The sequence below is a fragment of the Natator depressus genome, chromosome 7 (assembly GCF_965152275.1).
Source record: "Natator depressus isolate rNatDep1 chromosome 7, rNatDep2.hap1, whole genome shotgun sequence".
Lineage (NCBI taxonomy): Eukaryota > Metazoa > Chordata > Testudines > Cheloniidae > Natator > Natator depressus.
This window is the reverse complement of record NC_134240.1, coordinates 75,235,599-75,255,608: the sequence shown is the minus strand read 5'-3', so window position 1 is coordinate 75,255,608 and position 20,010 is coordinate 75,235,599. Positions and strand designations below refer to the sequence as shown.

At 39.7% G+C, this 20,010-nt stretch overlaps 1 protein-coding gene across 1 annotated transcript in view; it reads left to right on the top strand.

Annotated features, from left to right (window-relative positions):
- Nucleotides 1–20,010, top strand: part of FAM13C (family with sequence similarity 13 member C) — a 227,882-nt gene that overhangs the window by 195,442 nt on the left and 12,430 nt on the right. The window contains exons 15-17 of the mRNA XM_074958796.1: nucleotides 2,673–2,754; nucleotides 4,579–4,790; nucleotides 14,280–14,363. Coding sequence (XP_074814897.1) covers nucleotides 2,673–2,754; nucleotides 4,579–4,790; nucleotides 14,280–14,363 — 378 coding nt within the window. The remainder of the gene's footprint in view (nucleotides 1–2,672; nucleotides 2,755–4,578; nucleotides 4,791–14,279; nucleotides 14,364–20,010) is intronic.

Below are 20,010 nucleotides of genomic sequence, written 5' to 3'. Positions count from 1 at the left end.
TCTCCTTCAGCTCAAATGGTGGAAGACAGCACTCTTTAAAGCAGAAGAACTTTGCTGCATCTATGAGATTTTGGTGGCAGCCATGGAACATAAAAAACAGACATATTTATCCCTTTCCATATTGAGCTTCTTATAGCTAGGTAGAGATAGATGTTGTAAAATAAATTAAATAATCAGAATATTATGCCACAGCCTTGACCCCACTTCCAGACCTTGGGATTCATCATCTTCATCACTGGTCATTATTCAGCAACCTTTTTCAGGGCTACACCTCTGTGTAGTTTACAGAGAGAGGCACAGGATCAACAGACTCCACTCCCTCAAACTGGAGATTTCCCTGGAATTTTGTCTAAAAAGGGGAAGTCAGGGAGCTGAGTGGGGTTTACTTCCCCATTTTGTATGTCATGGGGCTGGTATAAGTGATAGTCAATGAAAGGTAGTGGGCATGAACAACTTTCATTGTGGTCTATATCTATTCACAGAATTATGATTTTTTAGGCCCTGTATTGCTGCAGTCATTTTAAAAGGTATTTTAAGATCCTTCTGCCAAGTGTGTGTGTATAGCTAGATGGCCAACATTGGGATTTGAATAACACTTGTGCTTACTAGTTGGTAAACCCAAATAAACACCGGGGCAACCCTGGAAGTAATAAAAATGAAAAGATTTTCATCCACCCCTTTTTGTATAGATACTTGAATAGGGTTGGGGGAAACCATTGATCTGGGAAGCAGAAGAGAGTGTCAAGTGTAGTACTCTTAATATTACCACAGCTAAATTAATAATCCTCTTCTGACCTTCAGGAGAGTTGATGAAGAAAGCACAGGGCAATCACATAGATAATATTTCTGTTATATAAATCATCAGGATCAATCCTGAAGGGTATGGTGGTGATCACATCACTGACCTCATAGAGGCTTGAGTAAGTAAGCAGTCCTTCAGGATATAGAGGGGTGTCCATCTTAGTGACCTCACAAAGAGCTGGGATATGTAAGCAGTCCCACTGGGTACAGTGAGTGAATTAATAGTACCAGATACAGAGAGGGGAGCAGTGAGTGTGTGACCTTAAGACTCGGTCAGGTGGAAGGAGAGTGGATGAATCACTAGTCTCACTGCCACATACAGCAAGGGAAGCAGTTAAGTCACTATATGACTTTTTTAAAAACAGGCGTGTGGCAGATGATCTAGGCAGGCAGGAAGGCTCACAGCATCCCCCCCTCCTCCCCCCTGCTTAACTCCCTCCCAAAGCCGTTCTCTCCTACACAATATGTTTAAATTACTGTGGGTGTTCAGTCTTTTTAAAAAGTTTCTGTTTTGATTCTGTGCAACTACCACTGTACAGTAAATGCTGACAGGAATCAAAAGAGGGAGGAGATGAAGGCAGTGAAAGGCTGTAGTCAGGAGCAGTCTTTTGCTTTGACAGTGGAGAAAAGCTTGAACTACATACAGGAGGGAAGTGGAAAGGAAGCCAGTAGAGATCAAGGAGAAGAAGACATGGCTGGAGTAGGAGAGGAAGATTATCTTGGTAGCAGTGTTTGCACAGATTTAAATCACATTTTACAGGTTTTTCAATTAAATTGGGTGAAAAATTTGAGCTGAAATGCATAAAATATTACTTTTCAAAGATTTTAGGCACCCTGGTCTTAAGGACTGCAGTAAGGGCTCCATCTGGAAAAGTGTTGAGCATTTGGACTGCCATCCTGCAAATCCTGCACATGCTAAACTTTAAGCATGTAAGTAATCTCACTGAAGTCAATGAGACTACTCTCACATACAGTTTAGCATGTGTGTAAGACCAGGGGCAAAATGCTCAGCACTTTGCATTATCGAGCCCCAATCCAAGAAGATAATAAACATGACAGATTAATAGCATAATCGAGCCAAACATGTCAAATGGACAGTGTATGTAATATAACGCTTAGCAGTGATTTGGGATCATAAGTATTTCTGGCCATATGATGTGTGGAAGAATCACCATCTACATGGACCACGGTAACCTGATGTGGCTCATATATAGGCTGTCACTATAAGGCACCTTGTCACAGTTCCTCACACCTGGATAGACACCAAAGTGAATCCCATGCAATCTCCTTCAGTTTGGAAGAGTGTGGCTGTGAATGGGGGAGATCTTCCGGGTTCCGCTAGGGAATACTTTTTTGACCTAAGGTATCCGGTCACAAACTGGTATCAGGCTGTTGTGACCACCCTGCCCTTCTCATACTGTTAAATGGGAGAGGGTCCTGAATAGATCCTGATAAATAACAATGAGGTCCTGGGAGGGGATCCTTGAATAGAAATGTTGACAATGACCACCCTATTGGGGGAAGGGGTGTAGAAGGATTAGGTAGATGCCTATTCTTTTTTGTATAAGGGAAAGAAATATATCTCATCCTTCACTATGATTCTCATTAACATGGAATCTATGTTCTGAAATATTTTGTATTTTAAAAAAGCTATTTCTTTATTGGATAAGTATATTGGGAGTATCATCAGAATTCCTGCTCCATGAAGCAGAAGTTTGATTTTTACAAACATAGGCCTGAATCTGCAAAGACTCACGCACATGCTGAACCTTATGCACTGTGCATTGACTCTCTTTGCAGGATCAGTCCATAGAGAATACAGGAAAAGGAACAGTCCCATCATCAGTTCTTTTCTGTTCTCTTATGTGCAGCCTTCACATGGTGACAAAACTTCCAATCCTGAAGTCCTGAAATGGATGAATGACTTGGCTAAAGGTCGTAAACAGCTCAAAGGTACATAATAGCGTATAGTTCCATTTTATTGCACAGTGGGGAATTTCATAATACTGGAAACTTTGTAAAGCAGTGCTAATGCAGTAGGAGCATTTTAGTATTTGTTTTCTGCTCTTTGCCCCCTACTTCTATTTCACTAAGGCTCCCTAATGACAAAAAGAAAGATGAAATGGCATATGCAGCGCCAATCTCTCCCAGCCATGCTTGGGGAGAGTCAGTTCAACCCTTTTCAATAGAGCTGAAAAAGAGAGAGCTTATTCGTAACTATCAACATTCTTGCAAACAGAGATACAATTTTAAATATTAGCCTCAATGTTTGTCTGATTGTTGTGTCAGCATCATTAGCATTAGCATACTGTACATAATTGCCAAGTTAATGGGTTTGTTATACTGATACATTTCACATTGCAGTGGTAAAGGGGGTTTGTTGAATTTACATTACAGAACTCCATTTTAAAGCACATATTATTTGGGCATAAAAATAGCCTCTTGCCTGAAATGAGATTTAATACCAAAGGTCAGATTTTTCCCTTGACAGCCTGTACGTGACCATGCTCCCTGGGGAGCAACGTATGCGTAACCAAGGGGAAAATGTAGCCACTATTGATTTTTTTTAAAAAAAAAAATAAAATAAAACACAAGCTATTTTTAAGTAATAAAAGAATCATTATTGTGTTAGATGCATTTTCACCGGTAAGTGAATCATAGTATTACACTTCAGTACTGTAGGGTGGGATTTTGATAAGTGCTTAAAGGGTCTAGAAACTCAACTCCCATTGAAAGCCAGTGAGAGGTGGGCACCAAACTCTCTGAACTCGTTTGAAAATCCCTCTCTTAAATATCAAGTGATTAGTCTGCATTGTCACAAGACGTTTTTAAAATAAACCTTTTTTTAACTAAAGAAAAGCAAAATAGCTGTAAAATGGCCAAACTACACGCGTAACCTCCTGTAAATTGCCACTTTGAATTGATTATCTTTCAAAATGATAAAACCCAATTCTCATACGTAAATTTTCATACACCTTAAAGACCCTGATCCGGCAAACACTTGAACACATGCTTAACTTTACTACCATGAGAAGTGCCATTGATTTCAGTGGGAGAACTCGCAGTAGTAAATTTAAATGCTTGTGTGAGTTTTTGAAGTATTGGGTTCTTTTACAAAGAAAGTAAGAATCATTGGTGCTATTTTAGAATCAGGAAAAGTAAGGCAGAAAGAGGTGAAGTGACTTGCCCAAGGTCAGCCAGTAGACCAGTGGCAGATTCAGGAATAGAGTCCAAGCTCCGAAGGCTCAGGCCAGTGCCCTGTCCACAGCTCTTCACTTCTTCCCACATCCTAGGAACTATGGGTGTCTTTAAGTCACGTTTAGACTCAATCCAAGGCTGGCCAGGGTCCAAGCTGGTCCCCATTGTAACATCATGTTACAATAATATAATGGATGCCTTGTCTGATGCTGGACATCATTCTGGCAGTGGAGATCAGCCAGGCATAGTGGCTGCCTGGCCTACTTCCTTGCCCATGGTCACACCCACTATGTAAGGGGCTTGGATGGGTGGTGATATGGGGTAGTGGCAGCTCTATGCCACCTGGCAACTTCTGCTGTTTATGCTTCACCTGATTCCCGCCTGTTTGAGTGAATGCTCTCAGATGAGGGGCAGGGGAATTAAAAACTCAAGTTAAGGATTATTAATTTTCCAAATGATTGTGGTATGTTAACAAACTAACACAGGAGCTGGGGTGTTTTTCCTATAGTGTCAGAAGAAACCTTTTGACAAATATTTATTTAAAAACTCATTTGCCAAGTAACTTGCTTTTTTGAACAGAGCTTAAACTCAAAATGTCAGAAGAGCAAAATTGTACCCCTAAAGCACCCAAAAGAATTGTGCAGCAGGAGAGCACTGGAATATATAAGGAGACCAGGAAGCAAGAAGCAGCAAGTACTGAACCAAGTCCATCCGTCGAAGAAACCATGGATATCGTAATGAAGCGATTAAAGGAGAAAAGACAACAGCTTAACCTCCCTGAGACTATAAAGGTATGTGTGTTCCTTGCAGAATAATCGCATCTGGGGAAGACATCAAATATTGTTTTTAGCTGTCAGTACCCTACTCGGTGTATTCTGAACTGCCATGTTGCACTGGTATCTTACAGGTCTTGCACCACAGTAGCACAACCCCGACAGCATATTTTTGCACTCACAAAATCACTGACCCTAGTGCACTTTTTCTGGAGTGACGATTCTAGGAAGAGTTGCAAAGACAAAGAAGGGCTAGATTTACAAAGAAACGTAGCGTGGTGATGCTCACCATCGCCACGCCTAACTTTTAGATGCCTAGAATATCACTGACTGGGATTCACGAAGCCTGAGTTAGGTGCCTAGGCTTCCTACGCAATGAACGGAGAGAGAGAGGCACCTCAAAAGGGATTCACGTAAACCAGCAGGCGAGGCTGCTCCCCACCTGAACTAGAGAATGGGAGATGCCAAGTGTGTGACATAAACCCCAACCCTCTCACAGAGATAGGCACCTAAATTGAGGCTGCAGGGAGATGCCTCCCTCGGCTTGGGATTCCCAGCTGCAAACCCTCTCTTGGTGTTAAGCACCTATGCTGTTTTTGCAAGAAGTTGGATGGAGGAGGACGATGGGCGGGGGGTACCATCTCCCTCATAACTCTTAGCCCCGTGGTTAGAGTTAAAGTCCCCAATCCACCTGAGGGGAGAAGGGATATGAACTGGGATCTGCCACCTTTCTGGTGAGTACTCTAACCACTGCACTATGGGATATTCTGAAATAAGGCACCCTCAGGCTCTCCTGTTGAAGCAGTTGGAGCAGGGGGACTGGATCCTGGGTCTCCCACTCCCACTACTGCGCTAGTTATGCACTACTGCGCTTCTCCTCTTCTCTAGCATTGCTACCTCTGAAGTACAAAAAATTGGGACATCCAGGATGATCCTGAGCCCATAAAACTGGACAGATGGCAGAGTGTGTTGAGCCTTTACTTGCCTGAAGTTAGGCAACTAAGTTCTTTGTGAATCTAGCCTGAAGTGTCCATTCTTTTCAGCAGGGTTTGCAGGTAGCACTGAGTGCACCGTGTTTGGAGGTGAATGTCAATATCTGTATTAGAAAGGAATTGTAATAGCCTCACTGTTTCAGATTACAGGTACATGAAAAGCATGTTCTCCAATCTATCAAAGCTGGTGATAGAGCACAGGCAGCCATATCTCCAGTCCACACAGACTGTGTGATGACAAAGAATCACTAAGGGCTTGTTTAGAAGGTGTGGTAAAGCCCACTTCAGGGGTGTGATTTATAGAGCTCTAACATGCTGCGCTCTAGCTGTCCCATGTTGACCCTGTTGGTATGAACTAAGCACCTGTTAGTTCATGCTAGCAGGGTCTACTCGGGGCAGTTAGTGTGAAGCATGTTAGAGCGCGCTACAAATCACACCCCTCTAATGTGCTTTGCTGTGCGCTGAAGACAAGCCTGAAGAGGTTCAAGTGTCTATTCTGTGTCACACCCTGAGGCACACGCAAAGCAGCGTCATTGAAAACCATGGGTTTTGGCGAGATACTGTGGTGTGCAGTTAGTATTTATAGGCTATGGGCTCTGCGGGACCCCTATGAGTTAGAGAAAAGGACCATTTTGTGCAACTTTTAAAAAAAATGTCTTCTCCATTTTAAAATGCACTCCAATTTGGACACTTGATGAATCTTACTCTGTTGTTAAAACCTAGAAGAAATGCCACACTTACCAGCCAGTGATAAAGTATATACAGCAAAGTAGATAGTGATGCCACCACTTGTCTGTCGGTGGCACATACAAGATATATACAGCTATATCATAATACCACATTTACCATCAGGTAAAGTATACACACCAAAGGCCACTATTTCTAATTTTCATAGATTCCAAGGCCAGAATCTATGTGACCTCTGGTATAATGCAGGCCATGGAACTTCCCCAAAATAATTCCTAGAGCATACTGTTTGGAGGAACATCCAATATTGATTTTAAAATGGTCAGTGATCAAGATTTCACCACAATCCTTGGGAAATTGTTCCAGTGTTAATTACCCTCACTGTGAAAAATGTACGCCTTATTTCCTGTCTGAATTTGTCTAGCTTCAGCTTCCAGCCATGTTATGCCTTTTGTCTGCTAGATTGAAGAGCCCATTATTAAATATTTGTTCCCCATCTAGACTGTAATTAAGTCACCTCTTTAAACTTCTCTTTGTTAAGATAAATAGATTGAGCTCTTTGAGTCTATCACTATAAGGCAGGTTTTCTAATCCTTTAATCATTCTCTCCGCTCTTCTCTGAACTCTCTCCAATTTATCAACATTCTTCTTGAATAGTGGGCACCAGAACTGGACACAGTATTCCCGCTGCAATCGCAACAGTGCCGATACAGAGGTAAAATAACCTCTCTACTCCTACTTGAAATTTCCTTGTTTATGCATCCCAAGATTTTATTAGCTCTTTTGGCCAGTGTCCCACTGGGAGTTCACATTCAGCTGATTATCCACCATGACCCCCAAATCTTTTTCAGGGTCATTGCTTCTCAGGATAGAGAACTCCATTCCGTAAAAAAGGCCTACATTCTTTGTTCCTAGCTGTATACATTTAAATTTAGCTGTATTAAAAAGGTATATTGTTTGTTTGCACCAGGTTTACCAAGCCATCCATATCGCTCTGAATCCGTGACCTGTCCTCTTCATTATTTACCCCCCCTCCCCCAATTTTTGTGTCATCTGAAAATTTTATCAGTGACTATTTTGTTTTCTTCCAGGTCATTGATAAAAATGTTAAATAATGTAGAACCAAGAACTGATCCCTGTGGGACTCCTCTAGAAACACACCTGTTCGATGACTATTCCCTGTTTATAGTTACTTTTTGAGACCTACCAGTTAGCCAGATTTTACCCCTTTTAATGTGTGTGATGTTAATTTTATATTATTCTAGCTTTTTAATCAAAATGTAGTGTGGTATCAAGTCAAATGCCTTAGAGATCTCTAAGTATATTACATCAACACTATTACCTTTATCAGCCAAACTTGTAATCTCATCAGAAAAAGATATCAAGGTAATTTGACTGGATCTATTCTCCTTAAAGCCATGTTGGTTCACATCCATTACATTACACTCCTTAAATTCTTTATTTATCAAGTCCTGGATCAGCCATTTCATTATCTTGCCTAGGATCGATGTCAGGTTGTCAGGATGATAATTACCAGGGTCATCCTGTTTACCCTTTTTAAAACTTGGCACATTAGCTTTCTTCCTATCCTCTGGAACTTCTCCAGTGCTCCAAGACTTATTGAAAAGCAACATTAATGGTTCAGCAAGTTTCTTAGCCAGCTCTTTTAAAACTCTTGGTATCTGGAAGTGCTTATTTAAAAATGTCCAACTTTAGTAGCTTCTATTTAACATCTTCCAGAAATACTAGTGGAATGGAAAAAGTGTTATCACCATATGATGAGACTATATCATCTGTTTTTCCTCCCAAATACAGAACAGAAGTATTTATTGAACACGTCTGACTTTTCTGCATTATTATTGATAACTTTACCATTTCCATTGAGTAATGGACCAATATCATTCTCAGGACTCATTTTGTTCTCTCTCTCTCTCTCTCTCTCTCTCTCTCTCTATTTTAAAGATTCCTAATTATCCTTAACTCTGCTGGCTATAGATTTCTCCTTGTGACCCTTTGCTTTCCTTATCCATTTTCTACAGTTCCAAACTTCTGATTTATATTAATTCCTATGAATTTCCCCTTTGTTATATATTATTTTTATAGATACCTTCACTTCCCCTCTAAACCCAAGTTGTTGTTCTGCTTGCATGTTATAAATGTGATCAAGTCATGAGTACTTGTACCTAAGCTACTATTACATTTTAGTTTTGTGATCAGTTCCTCTTTAAAGATAAGGGGCCAAATTCTGCTCTTTATTACATCTGTATAGCCCCATTGATTTTAAAGGGGTTTTATGGGGGTAACTCAAAGTGGAATCTGGCTGAAGGAATTCTTTTTTAGATTGTCTTTTTGCAAGTAGACTTCTTTATCCAGAGCTGTAAAATATTTGAGCAGAGCCAGATATATCAAAAAATAAGTGACTACTAGCTCATCAATTCCAGCGTGTCTACAATAAACTGTTTTCTTGCTGTCTCCTGCACTTACTAAACCACTGAGCAGAAAACAAGTTACTCTTTTGTATTATTTGTAGTTCCCCATGACTAGGTCACATGGCCTCTAGTATGTGGCCCTGGGGGCTAAAATCAATAGTATAATTAAAGATGGGCTTGAACTAGAGCACTGGATTTTAAACTCTGAACTGGGAAAGTTTGAACCTGAATTCAAATATCCTGACTTGTGCTCCAGGGGGCACATCTCAAAGGACAGTGAGCTAATCATTTTGCTCCCGTTGCTCAACAGTTAGATCTGCACTACATGTGCTTTGAATACACTCCACCCCATCTTTTTCTCCTGACTGCAAATCTGCTCATTCTATATTTGTGAATCCATTTAGGGTATTTATCTGTCATTACGCAGTTTCTTGTTTTTCTTTCTCTTCTCTCTTATTGAGTGTAATACTCCAGGGTCTTTCTCAAGTCTCAGAGTGCTTTGCAGAATTATAAAACTATATTATTGGAATCACTTCATCTATCACCTAAATGCAGCCACTTCTGGGGTGCAAGTCTAAGTAACAGCACCAGCAACTGAGAAACAGGAAGTCAAGAAGACTATTTGCTTGTTATTTTAATTGGATGAAACATAGAATTGATCTAATGAGGTCTAAAGATTTAATGAGATCATGTTCTATGCTGCAAACCATAGTTATTTTAGACCAAACTGATTGAGGCCAAACATTAAGGGCCAATTTCTGATTCTCTTATTCATTCAGAATAGTATTTTACTCCACAAATGGCCCCACTGAAACCAAGTGAGTCCCACTGAAACCAATAGACTACTCCAGAAATAAGGTACTGCCCAACTTGAGCAAATGTATCAGAATCTGGCTCTTAATGTTTTAATCAATTTGATTTTAGTGATATTTTATTACTAATAATTATAAAATGGGAATAACTGAGCAACTTGGCTGACTACTAGGTTCAGGGCTAGTTTGCTATATGACCAGAATGGTGAAGGAGAATACTGGAAAATAGGATGGGCAAAACACTATAATCAAATAATGGCCCCACCCGGCAGCATTTTATAGGACTATTCTAAGTCAAACCTGCTCTGGAATATCTAGAGCTCTCTTAGTTTATTCCACTTCCCAATTTCTGTTGCTCTTAAGAAACTTTCCCTGACAAAAGCCTAAACTTTTCCCTCCTTAGACTTGGACCATTGTTCATTCTCTTCTGAGACTATAAATTAAATTTCTGTCTTCATGTATATGCTTAGTTAAAAGATTTTCAGAGATGGTGACGCTCTCTCATTCTTGCTCTCACCTTTACTTTTCTGGGTTATATAAATGTTACTATTTTAGAGCCTTTTCCTGCACAATTCTGAGTCTCCTCAACTTCCAGTGAAGTCAGCATCTCACAGGATCAGGACCTGAGGCCTGGACTACACTGCAGGGGGATTTAAACTAAGACACTCAACTTCAGCTACACTATTCGCGTAGCTGAAGTCGACGTATCTTAGTTTGACTGACCTGGCCGCCCTCACGGTGGCGAGTCGACCGCGGCAGCTCCCCTGTCGACTCCTCTTACTCCTCCTGCCGAGGTGGAGTACAGGCATTGATTCGGGGATTGATAGACGCGATATATCAATCCCCGATAGATCGATCACTACCCGCCGATCCGGGTAGTCTCTCTTCATTCTGTTAAATTCCAGTCATTGCCTCCTACTTGTTGCCCAGCTTTGTGCTGTCTCACATTTTGCTACGCAGAGGAGTGCCAGAGGCAACATAACGATAGCAAACTTGCCCCTATTTTTGTCATCTCTCACCCCAGGCTTTTCTCAAACTGGCTACTTTCTAGTTATCTGTCCCCTGCTTATATCTGTGCTTTTTATTTATTCTTCTCCCTCACTGCACAACTGTGCATTTGTTTTATCAGCATTGAATCTCATGCCGTTGCATGCAGCCTACTGTTCTAAGCCATTGCAGTTTGGGCTTTTTCTTCTCATTTGCTCCCCCTCTGATTTTTAAAATTGTCAGCAAATACAATCATGGTTGAATTTAAACCTTCTTCTAGATTGCTAATGAAAGTAGTAAATAATATAGGTCCACATGGGTGATCTGTGCAGTATCCCTTTTGATATTGGTCCCCGCGTGTAGGACTCAATATTATTGATCACACTCTGTTTACTGTTAATCATCTGAGGCACACTCAGAGGAGGATAGACATAATAGTTATTGGAAGAATTAACTTGTGTTACGTGTTAAACTAGTGATGGGGCAGCTTGCACTTTCATTAGGTGCCTGAATGCCAAATAGTGCCTATTATAGAAAAAAAAATGAATAGGAATTTTTTTAAGTGATCAAATTGTGCAGAGTTTTAAGACCAAGGTTTTCTAAAGTGATAAATGATTTTTGGGTGCCTTAGTGTCTGGATGGCCAACTGAGATAACTTGGAATTGTCTGTAAATAAATCAAAATCTGCTCCCATTGAAATGAAGGACTAAACTCTCCTGGACATCAGCAGGACCAGGATGGCTCCCTTAGCGGTTGGTGATACAGGTCTAAACGCCACGTTTCACTATGCTTTTAAAAAGCTTCACACTAAATACAACTCTATGTGATCAGCAAATACTTTACTGAGTGGGGAATCACCCTCTTCAGCAGAAATATAGCACATGTGCAGTCGTTGGGAGGAGAGGAAAGGTTCCCATCACACAGTTCCTCCTATGTAGTGGGTGAATTCTCCCCTCCCTGACATGGAAAATGTAGGAGGTTTGGCCCCAACTCCCATAGATCTTGGGGATCTGCCAGAAGCCATGGCAAACTGCACCAGCTCTGCATGCTGCTCCCTACTGTGGCCCCACTTAGTGGTACAGAACAGCACTTTGAGAGACTGTGGCTAGGCCCTGCTCAGGACTCCCCCTTGAACGCTCCATTGAGAGAGGTTTCATGGGCTGGAGGGGGGACAGGTGATTCATAATGAATTAACATTTCTGTGGATTCCCTACTTCTTCCTTGTTCTCCACATGCCACCCACAGATCCCTGGAGCCACAGAGGGTGCTTCCACATGGGTGGGGGGGACAATGTTGCTGAGGAGACTGACTATCCTGTTTTGTGCAGAGGCCCTCTGTGCAAAGCTCTTGTGGGAACGATCGCTCCAAAGTAATTTTCATAACCATTTATACTGAGTGTCATTCACCATGAATTAGAATCTGGATAATTACTAAAGTCTACGGTCCAGATCCTCAACTGGCGTATATTAGGTATATCTCCACTGACTTCAGTGGATCTGTGTTAGTTAACATTAGCTGAGGTTCTGGCCTTATATAATTGATTTACAAAATTACAGCAGAAATGCAAAGAAAATTGTTTTTGTGTTGGATTGCACATTTTAGGCCCAATTATGCAGCCTGTACTCAGACAAAACTCTATGGGACTCAGATGGGATTTTCCCTGAGTAAGGAGTGCAGGACTGGACCTTCACTCTGCAGCATATAGACACAAATATTAATATTTGTAGATTAGCATTTGCAAATTGTATTTGAAAAAAATCAGCTTCCCTGCATTCTTGGGAATGACACTGGTATCAGTGATCTGCAGAGATGTCTTTGGCAGTATTGAACAGTCTCTCAAGTGAGTCTCTGTTTAGTAGAATTCCCAAGTTTTGAAAATGAATAGTGTTGGGTGTTCAATATAATCAATAGACCACAGAAACCGTGGCCATGTGCGAGAGAATGAGAGCCCCAGATCCACTGCAATTGTTGGAAAAGTGTTGTACATTTTTGACAGGGCTGTCCCAACTATGCTACAAACTCATATTATCCAAGCATGATCGCCTGCTGTCTGATTCAGTAATTATTTTTCCTCCATTTTAACTCCCTCCTACAGATATTGCCAGCTCTTAATATGTTTGTTCAACAATTCATGCTGTGCCTATTTTGGCATTACAATTGTTGGATATACAAGTTATTTAGTGTGGATTCATCTATCATTCCACTGAATACATTCTGGTTCTAAAGAAGTTGTCTTAACATCCCTTAATGAGCATGGCAGATCTGTTTTCTCTTTTGATGATGGTTAGAAAATTGAGGGAAGTTTTTATTTGAACCACTGGATTCTTGCAAGCTTAACTATCGTATCTGGAATATTGTTGGTTCCCCCCTCACCCCTTTTTCAATCATTGGGTCTTGTTTAACAGCTAATATGAACTGATCTAGCCTACACAAAAATGTAAATATAAGGTAATAATACACATACATTCTTTTAGCAAGTTCCTTCCTAAAATGGTCAAGTGTACCACTTGTCCCTTAATGTTAGTTGTTCTGACCTTCCGCATATTAGTCTGATAAGGACAACTTCACTTTGGCTCTTTAGTCTCCAGGAGTGTGCATCTATACATAATACCTACTTACATAGCATTTTAAAAGGGTTCTGGGAAAATATTTTACTAATGTCGCTGGATTCTCAATAGCCCACATACTGCCTCTTGGGTATTGCTTTCCTGTTTTGCTTAGGATAGTGCTTAAAGCAAAATTTAAAAAAAAAGTATGAACTGTGCCTCGTGCATCTGCAACACAGATTTAATACCTGAGATTCAAGCAAAGTCTTTGCTAGTCTTGTACCTCTTCCTCACCTGTATCGAGCACTGACTGCACAATTTCCCATACTTAGACTCTGATCCAGCAAATAACTTACGCATGAGTAGGAGGACTTGTGGCACCTTAGAGACTACTCCTTTTTTTTTTTTGCGAATACAGACTAACGCGGCTGCTCCTCTGAAACCTGTCATTAAGCATGAGTGTAACTGCTTTGCTGAATCAGGGTCCTCAGAAAATTTTACTTACTGGTAAGGACATAATTGTCCCAATATACTTTTTGGAGGTTGCAAGGTACTTAATCTCATTTACAAACTGGATATCTTGAAAGAAAATGAGTTAAATCAAAGGTTCAGATTTTTATAAAGTTATATACTTAACAAAGAAACTTCTGATCATTAAATACGTTTTCTGGGGTCTGCTCTTGCATTCTTTAACTTCTCATTGACGTCCATGGGGATTTTCCTAAATAAGACTTCACTTCCCTAATGCAAAGTGAGTATAATATATTATTTCTCGTCTAAATGCCTGATCCAAAGCTCATTGCAGTCAACGTCCTGTTCATTGACTTCAGTGGGCTTTGGATCAGTCCCCAAGAGATTAATACATACATGTGATTCACATAAAATTGGAGCCTTTTCCCACTGATTTCAGTGCAAAGCTCCCATTGACTTCAATGAGAGCAGGAACAGGATCTTTTATATCAGTGTTTGGGAAAAATACATTTTAAAACATACATTCCTACATCTTTGAGATGAAATCTTGACTCATAACCTTATAAATAACTCTTTTAAATAGGATATGACAAAAAAGCAAATGGCTTTGGAAAAAATCAGTCTTCAGAAATGTCTGCTATATTTTGAGAGTATTCATGGACGACCTGTAAGTATGCCATGGAAAGATAGGTAAATTTCAAATTATATTACATAGAATTTCTTTAACAAATACTTTTGAGATTACACATTTAAATATATTTAGATCACTCTTACACATTCAACATTACTGTAGTTGGTTCAAAGCAATCTTTAGATGTAAATGTTCATTGCTTGAAAATGCTAAACTGTGACCAAGTTTTTTTAGAAATAAAATAACAAAGCCAGTGTTTGGTGGCATTATATTGGTCTTCAATAGCAAAATATTGCAAACATAATGGTAACAATGCTCAGGACCCTGTTCTGATCTTCCACAATTTGCACCTTGACTTAGGTGGTGTGCGGTCTGACCTGTAATTTGGTATTGAAATTTATACATTATTAGAGCATTTAACAGCATAGGAGAAAAGTTTTACAAGTCAGACCACACTACAGAATGTGACAATGTTATGAGTTATCACCTACATTTTCCTTTATTTATTGAAGATGTTAAGCCTATCCCTATGCCGAGAAACCTGCTAAAATAGGCCAAGATACAGCAAAGCACTCAAGTACGTGGTTAACTTTAAAGCTCCATGGAATATGAAGTCAGTGGAATTACTTGCATGCTTAAAGTTAAGCACATGCCTAAGCACTTTATTTAACCAAGGCTAATGGTGCAGGAATCTTAACAGGATGTGGGATTGATGTCTCTGATATAACTTATATTGATTAAATGTTCAGTTTCATGATTTGGCATTTCTGATGTAACTACTTGTGAGAATGGCAAATTTATGTGTGTTGGAGATAAATATGCCTAAAGTGATGGGCAGTTGACATTTTGTGAAGATATATTATCGTATCTTTTCATTTTCTTTTCAGATATCAGGTGTTACCATCTAAAGATACTTCCTAGATGTGCAGTGGTCATCATTAGGAAGTTGTTATTGACCTAGTTACCACAGAAAGGAATCTGAAATGTGGCACTCATTATCCTATTCTGAGACGAGCGGTAGTCTCAGAACTACATTGTCATAGTTACTGTGGTTTAGTACTGTGGTCTAGTTACTGTGGTTTAGTTACTGTGGTTTACTGCTGGGCAAAACTTGCCTTTTTAATAGTAGTCACCATATAATGATTTTTTAGGATAACTACTAAAATATATACCTTAAGATTGTGCTGATAAGATTTTTGTTAGACAGTTTTTTCTATATTTAGCAATTGTATATTGCTTTTAAAATAATTATACTCAAGAGGCTAAAAACCTCATACTTCAGCACATAATCCAACCACTAACTGTCTAGGATTGGAAGAAACTTCCCCTAAAAGGGGTTATTATATAATTGTCAGTTAGGGAGTTTCTTGTACCTCCTTGAAGCATCAGGTAACAGTTATTGACTGAGGCAGAGTACCAGACTAGATGGGCTGCTTATTTTAACTGGTACGGCAATTACATGTTCCTGCTTCTTACCTGGTGGTATATATATAAAAATATTGAAAATTATTGTGCCAGATTCTCAGCTGGAGTAAACTGGTGGTGTTCTCACGACTTTATTGGAAGCATGTTGTTCAGTGGAGAATCTGCCTGTTAGACAACTAATGAATATTGTTGGGAAAAATGGACTTACATACCTTAGTAGGCAAATTTCATGCTCTGGCACTGATCATAAATGCTGCTGATACCATCAGTCCCTGAGCATGAAGAGCTGTCCTAATAAGGTGAGAATTTATCAATCACAGTGCTGCACTTCAGAGCCAGTAATTAGAAGGATATGTAACATTTTCTAGGGTGCCCTCTCATTATGTTTGATTTAAGAGTCAGCAGCTTGTACAAGTTGAGCTGTTTTTTTCAAATTCACCTAATTTAAGCAGTTCTTTGTTGCTGTAAGAAGGAAGGTCCCACAATTTCCCTTTTAACGTGGGAGCAAGATCAAGAACAGCCTACCACCAAAGTGAGTCTCGAAGAAGTAGCACTAACAGATTTGTTGAAATATCAAATGGCTCTGTAAGGGCTCTGCTGTCTGTCAGAGACACAGCCCCACTGTTGGAGGAAGCACAGAGCTACATGTTCCCAGTGGGGCTTCCATTTCAGGGTACTGTGGGAGTGCACTGATGCTACCCCTCTTTAGGAGGTGCAGTATATGCCCATGTTTGCCCCACCTTGTCTCCACCCTCTGTAGTATGTGTATTGCCCCATGAAAAGCATACCTGAATGCTGCACAGAAGCATAAGTAGGGGATATTTCTTGTCCTTTCCCTTCCTCCCTGTGTGTTTGTGGAGCAGATGACTCTAAGATTTCTGGAACATCTCTAGGTTTTCAAGTACATAGTCCAAAGCCCAGATAGGAAAAGCACCCAGCGAAACATGGGTTCTTTATGTGAGAAAGACAAAAAGTGAGAGTTAGTGTAGAAACCTGATAGATTTCGGTAGCTACAACCAGTGAGGAATGGACGTGCAAAGATGAAAGTGTCACCTTCAGGAAACAAGCAGTTTTTTCTTGGTATAGAAATTTATAGACAATCATAGAAAAATGTTATTTTGGTAAAAAATGTTGGAGCTTTTTGATGGAAAACCAAAATTTTCAGTAAAATTTTAAATTTGGTTTTCAAAAAATGATTTTTAAAGAAAATATTTTTCAAAACCCAACTTTTTTCAATTTTTGTCGAAAGAAGAAAAATAGATTATGGAGAATTTTGAAAAAAGGGAAATTTAAAAAAAAATCCCACACAAAATAATTTGCATTTTTCAAACAGATCTAGTTATGAGTAATAACACCATTTCCACAAAAGACAAAAAATAAAACCACAGCTGAATCATTACTGGTGAAACTGGAGCATTTTGTGCTAAAGACACAGAAGGGCATCAAAGGAAGTGATTGTATTTATGTCCCCACTCATTACCAAGGACAAGGAAACCAAGTCCTTTTGTACAGAGTAAATGTTATGTTGGCTTACAGGAAGGCTTGACAAAGCCCTGGCTGGGATGATTTAACTGGGTGGTCCTGCTTCGAGCAGGGGGTTGGACTAGATGACCTTCTGGGGTCCCTTCCAACCCTGATATTCTATGATTCTATGATAAGGGATATCACTAATGGTTGCATTAGAATTGTGGGATTTTGTATTAAAGAAAGCTGATGATGTCCATCCTGTACCCCAAATAGAGTTATTCAGTAGCCACAGACTGACCAAAATGTTCTGGTGCATGATCTGCAAATCCACACATCTGATAGTCTGCCTATCATGTGCCATATTTGTGCTGAGAACAATGGTGCTTTGAGACATGCACGCTAGAAGCAATTCTATAAAGTGGCCTTAGATCCAACTCTTTCCCAAACAGCTATGTCCCTTCTTAGCTGTTGCAATTGCCTAAGATATTCTTACTGTATATCCCTAGCATTGAACTCCTGGCAGTAAGTGGCAATGAATTCTCAGTGGTAGATCCTCAGCTCTAGAAAGTTTGACCTTTGTTGGTCTGCCAAACAAGAGTTTGGCAACATTTAAAACTGTGTTTTCAGGTTAACAATCCCTTATTTGCAGTCATTTTTGTGACTTGCACCCCTATTTACATTTACTATAAGAGTAAAAAAAGTTTCAGTTATAACAATGATACACTTATATATAATTTGTGTGTTTTGAGAGGTTGACAGAGAATGCTTGACCTTGAAGGATAAGCGTATAGGGGAGCGAGTTTTTCTTTGCTGTAGATTGGAATAAATTTCTGCTATCTTGCAACCCTCCCCCCGATTGCTTTAGGACATAATACAAACAGGTAACCTGTTGGAGCGGTTTGTTTTTGTCTTGGGTTGGGTTGGGTTTTTTAGGAGATGGAATGGAAGGGTGGTTAATTTCAGTGGCAAGCATGCAAAATGGTTTGGTTTTGTGGCTGATGTGTTTGGCCCTTGCTAATTATGGTTTTGTTCACACATCTACTTACTGTTGGATAGGCAGGAAAATATTGTCATATACAGTAATAAATAAAGCATCCTGGGCAACAGACTCCTTGAATGACAACCCTTTTTAGTAGGATAATAATGTACAGCAATGAGATGGAAAAGTCTTAAGCAAAGCTGGGCATTCTTTGCCTTTCGTAGAGACCTTAACAGTACCTACATTTACCACAGCACATTGTTCTGAAAGAGGTGAGACAGAAACTTGACTCTAACATCAGACGTGGTGCTCTTCAGTGGAAATAGATTAGACCTCTCTGGCCTTTTATCTGTGAAAGGAAGCCCCCCAGAATTATAAGCATGAATTGTGCTGGCCTCTTACCATCACATGGCCCAATTATCCTTCCATTTATACCAGTGTATATCGGGAATAATTGCACTGAAATCAATAGTGTTACACTAGTGAGAGGAGAATCAGGCCTTGACAGTTTAGCCTTGGGGCTAGAATATGATCTCAGTTGTACCAGTGTGAATTTGAAGTTATGCCATTCACTTTAATGGAGATATTCTGATTTACTCTGTAATGGCTGGCAGCAGAATGTGGTCTATGGTCCTTTCAGTTTTAAAATCTTGAAAGTATTCTTACATTTGAGTTTAGCTACAATATAAGTAGACTATGTAACCCTAAAATTGTGACTAAAAGGATACAACTGACTATTGTCAAAATTGTTTTCAGTTTGTTGTTGTTGTTGGAATTATTAATAAATATTTGAAATTATTAATATGGGAAACCACCAAACACCAGTTTAAGCATAAATTCCTTTATTAAGTCCTGAGACCAAATGGTATTTTATACAGTTGCGCGAAACATGTCTAAAAAGCCTAAATAATAAGCAATTTATTACATCCAAACAGTAACAAAACATTTATAAGCAGGATAGTTACAAACAGGCTAAGCCCAAGGGTGCTTAGACCCATATTGGTTGGCTCCAGTGTGGTCAGGCAGGCATTAGCAATGAGCCCTTTGAGCGTTTACTTTTTATACCCTTTAACAATCAAGGGATGTTATTGCCAATTATTGACTTCAGCTAAAAACCAACTGGAGAGTTCCATTCCTCCCCTCCTTCTTGCTGACCTACAGTTTTCCCATTCCACCTCGGTTCACACAGACTTTAACACTGGGGTGTGGGTTGGAAAAGGGGCATTTTGGCTCATTTTAAGACAGATTCTCTGTATTTGATTTAAAGCCATTTGCAGTCACCCCTATGGTCAGAGGCCTTCTTTTTAGAAACTGCCCCTTATCTCATTAGTTATTCTTTCAACCAGATGTCTTCCCTGCTTTATTCCTTCTGGCTTTACCACTTTTTATTTTCAAGGCTTTCTTTCTTTTTGCTGGTCAGGGCCTTTCTTTACAACACATATATAGACTCAGACTTTAAGGCCAGAAGGGACCTTTGTAATCCTCTAGTTTAGTCATATATTTCCTTAACCAAACTTAAGCTAACTTTAATTCTTTACTTATCCTACAGTTGTATGTAGTAAAGCTGTACTTCACTTATGTGAAATGAGTTTGAAAATAATGTGCTTGGTTTTCAGCAGGGTCTCAGCCCAGCCTCTGTTCTTGGTGATGTGATAACTGGCCAAATTTTTTCAGGTGCAATTATTAGTAGATCTCTACCGGGTTCTGTCCCCCTAAATCAGGGTGGAGGGGGAAGCGGAGAAAAAGGGGTTAGAAACTACAAACTACATCAGAACTGACTACTGATATGTGTGCCCACATGTTTTGAGGACA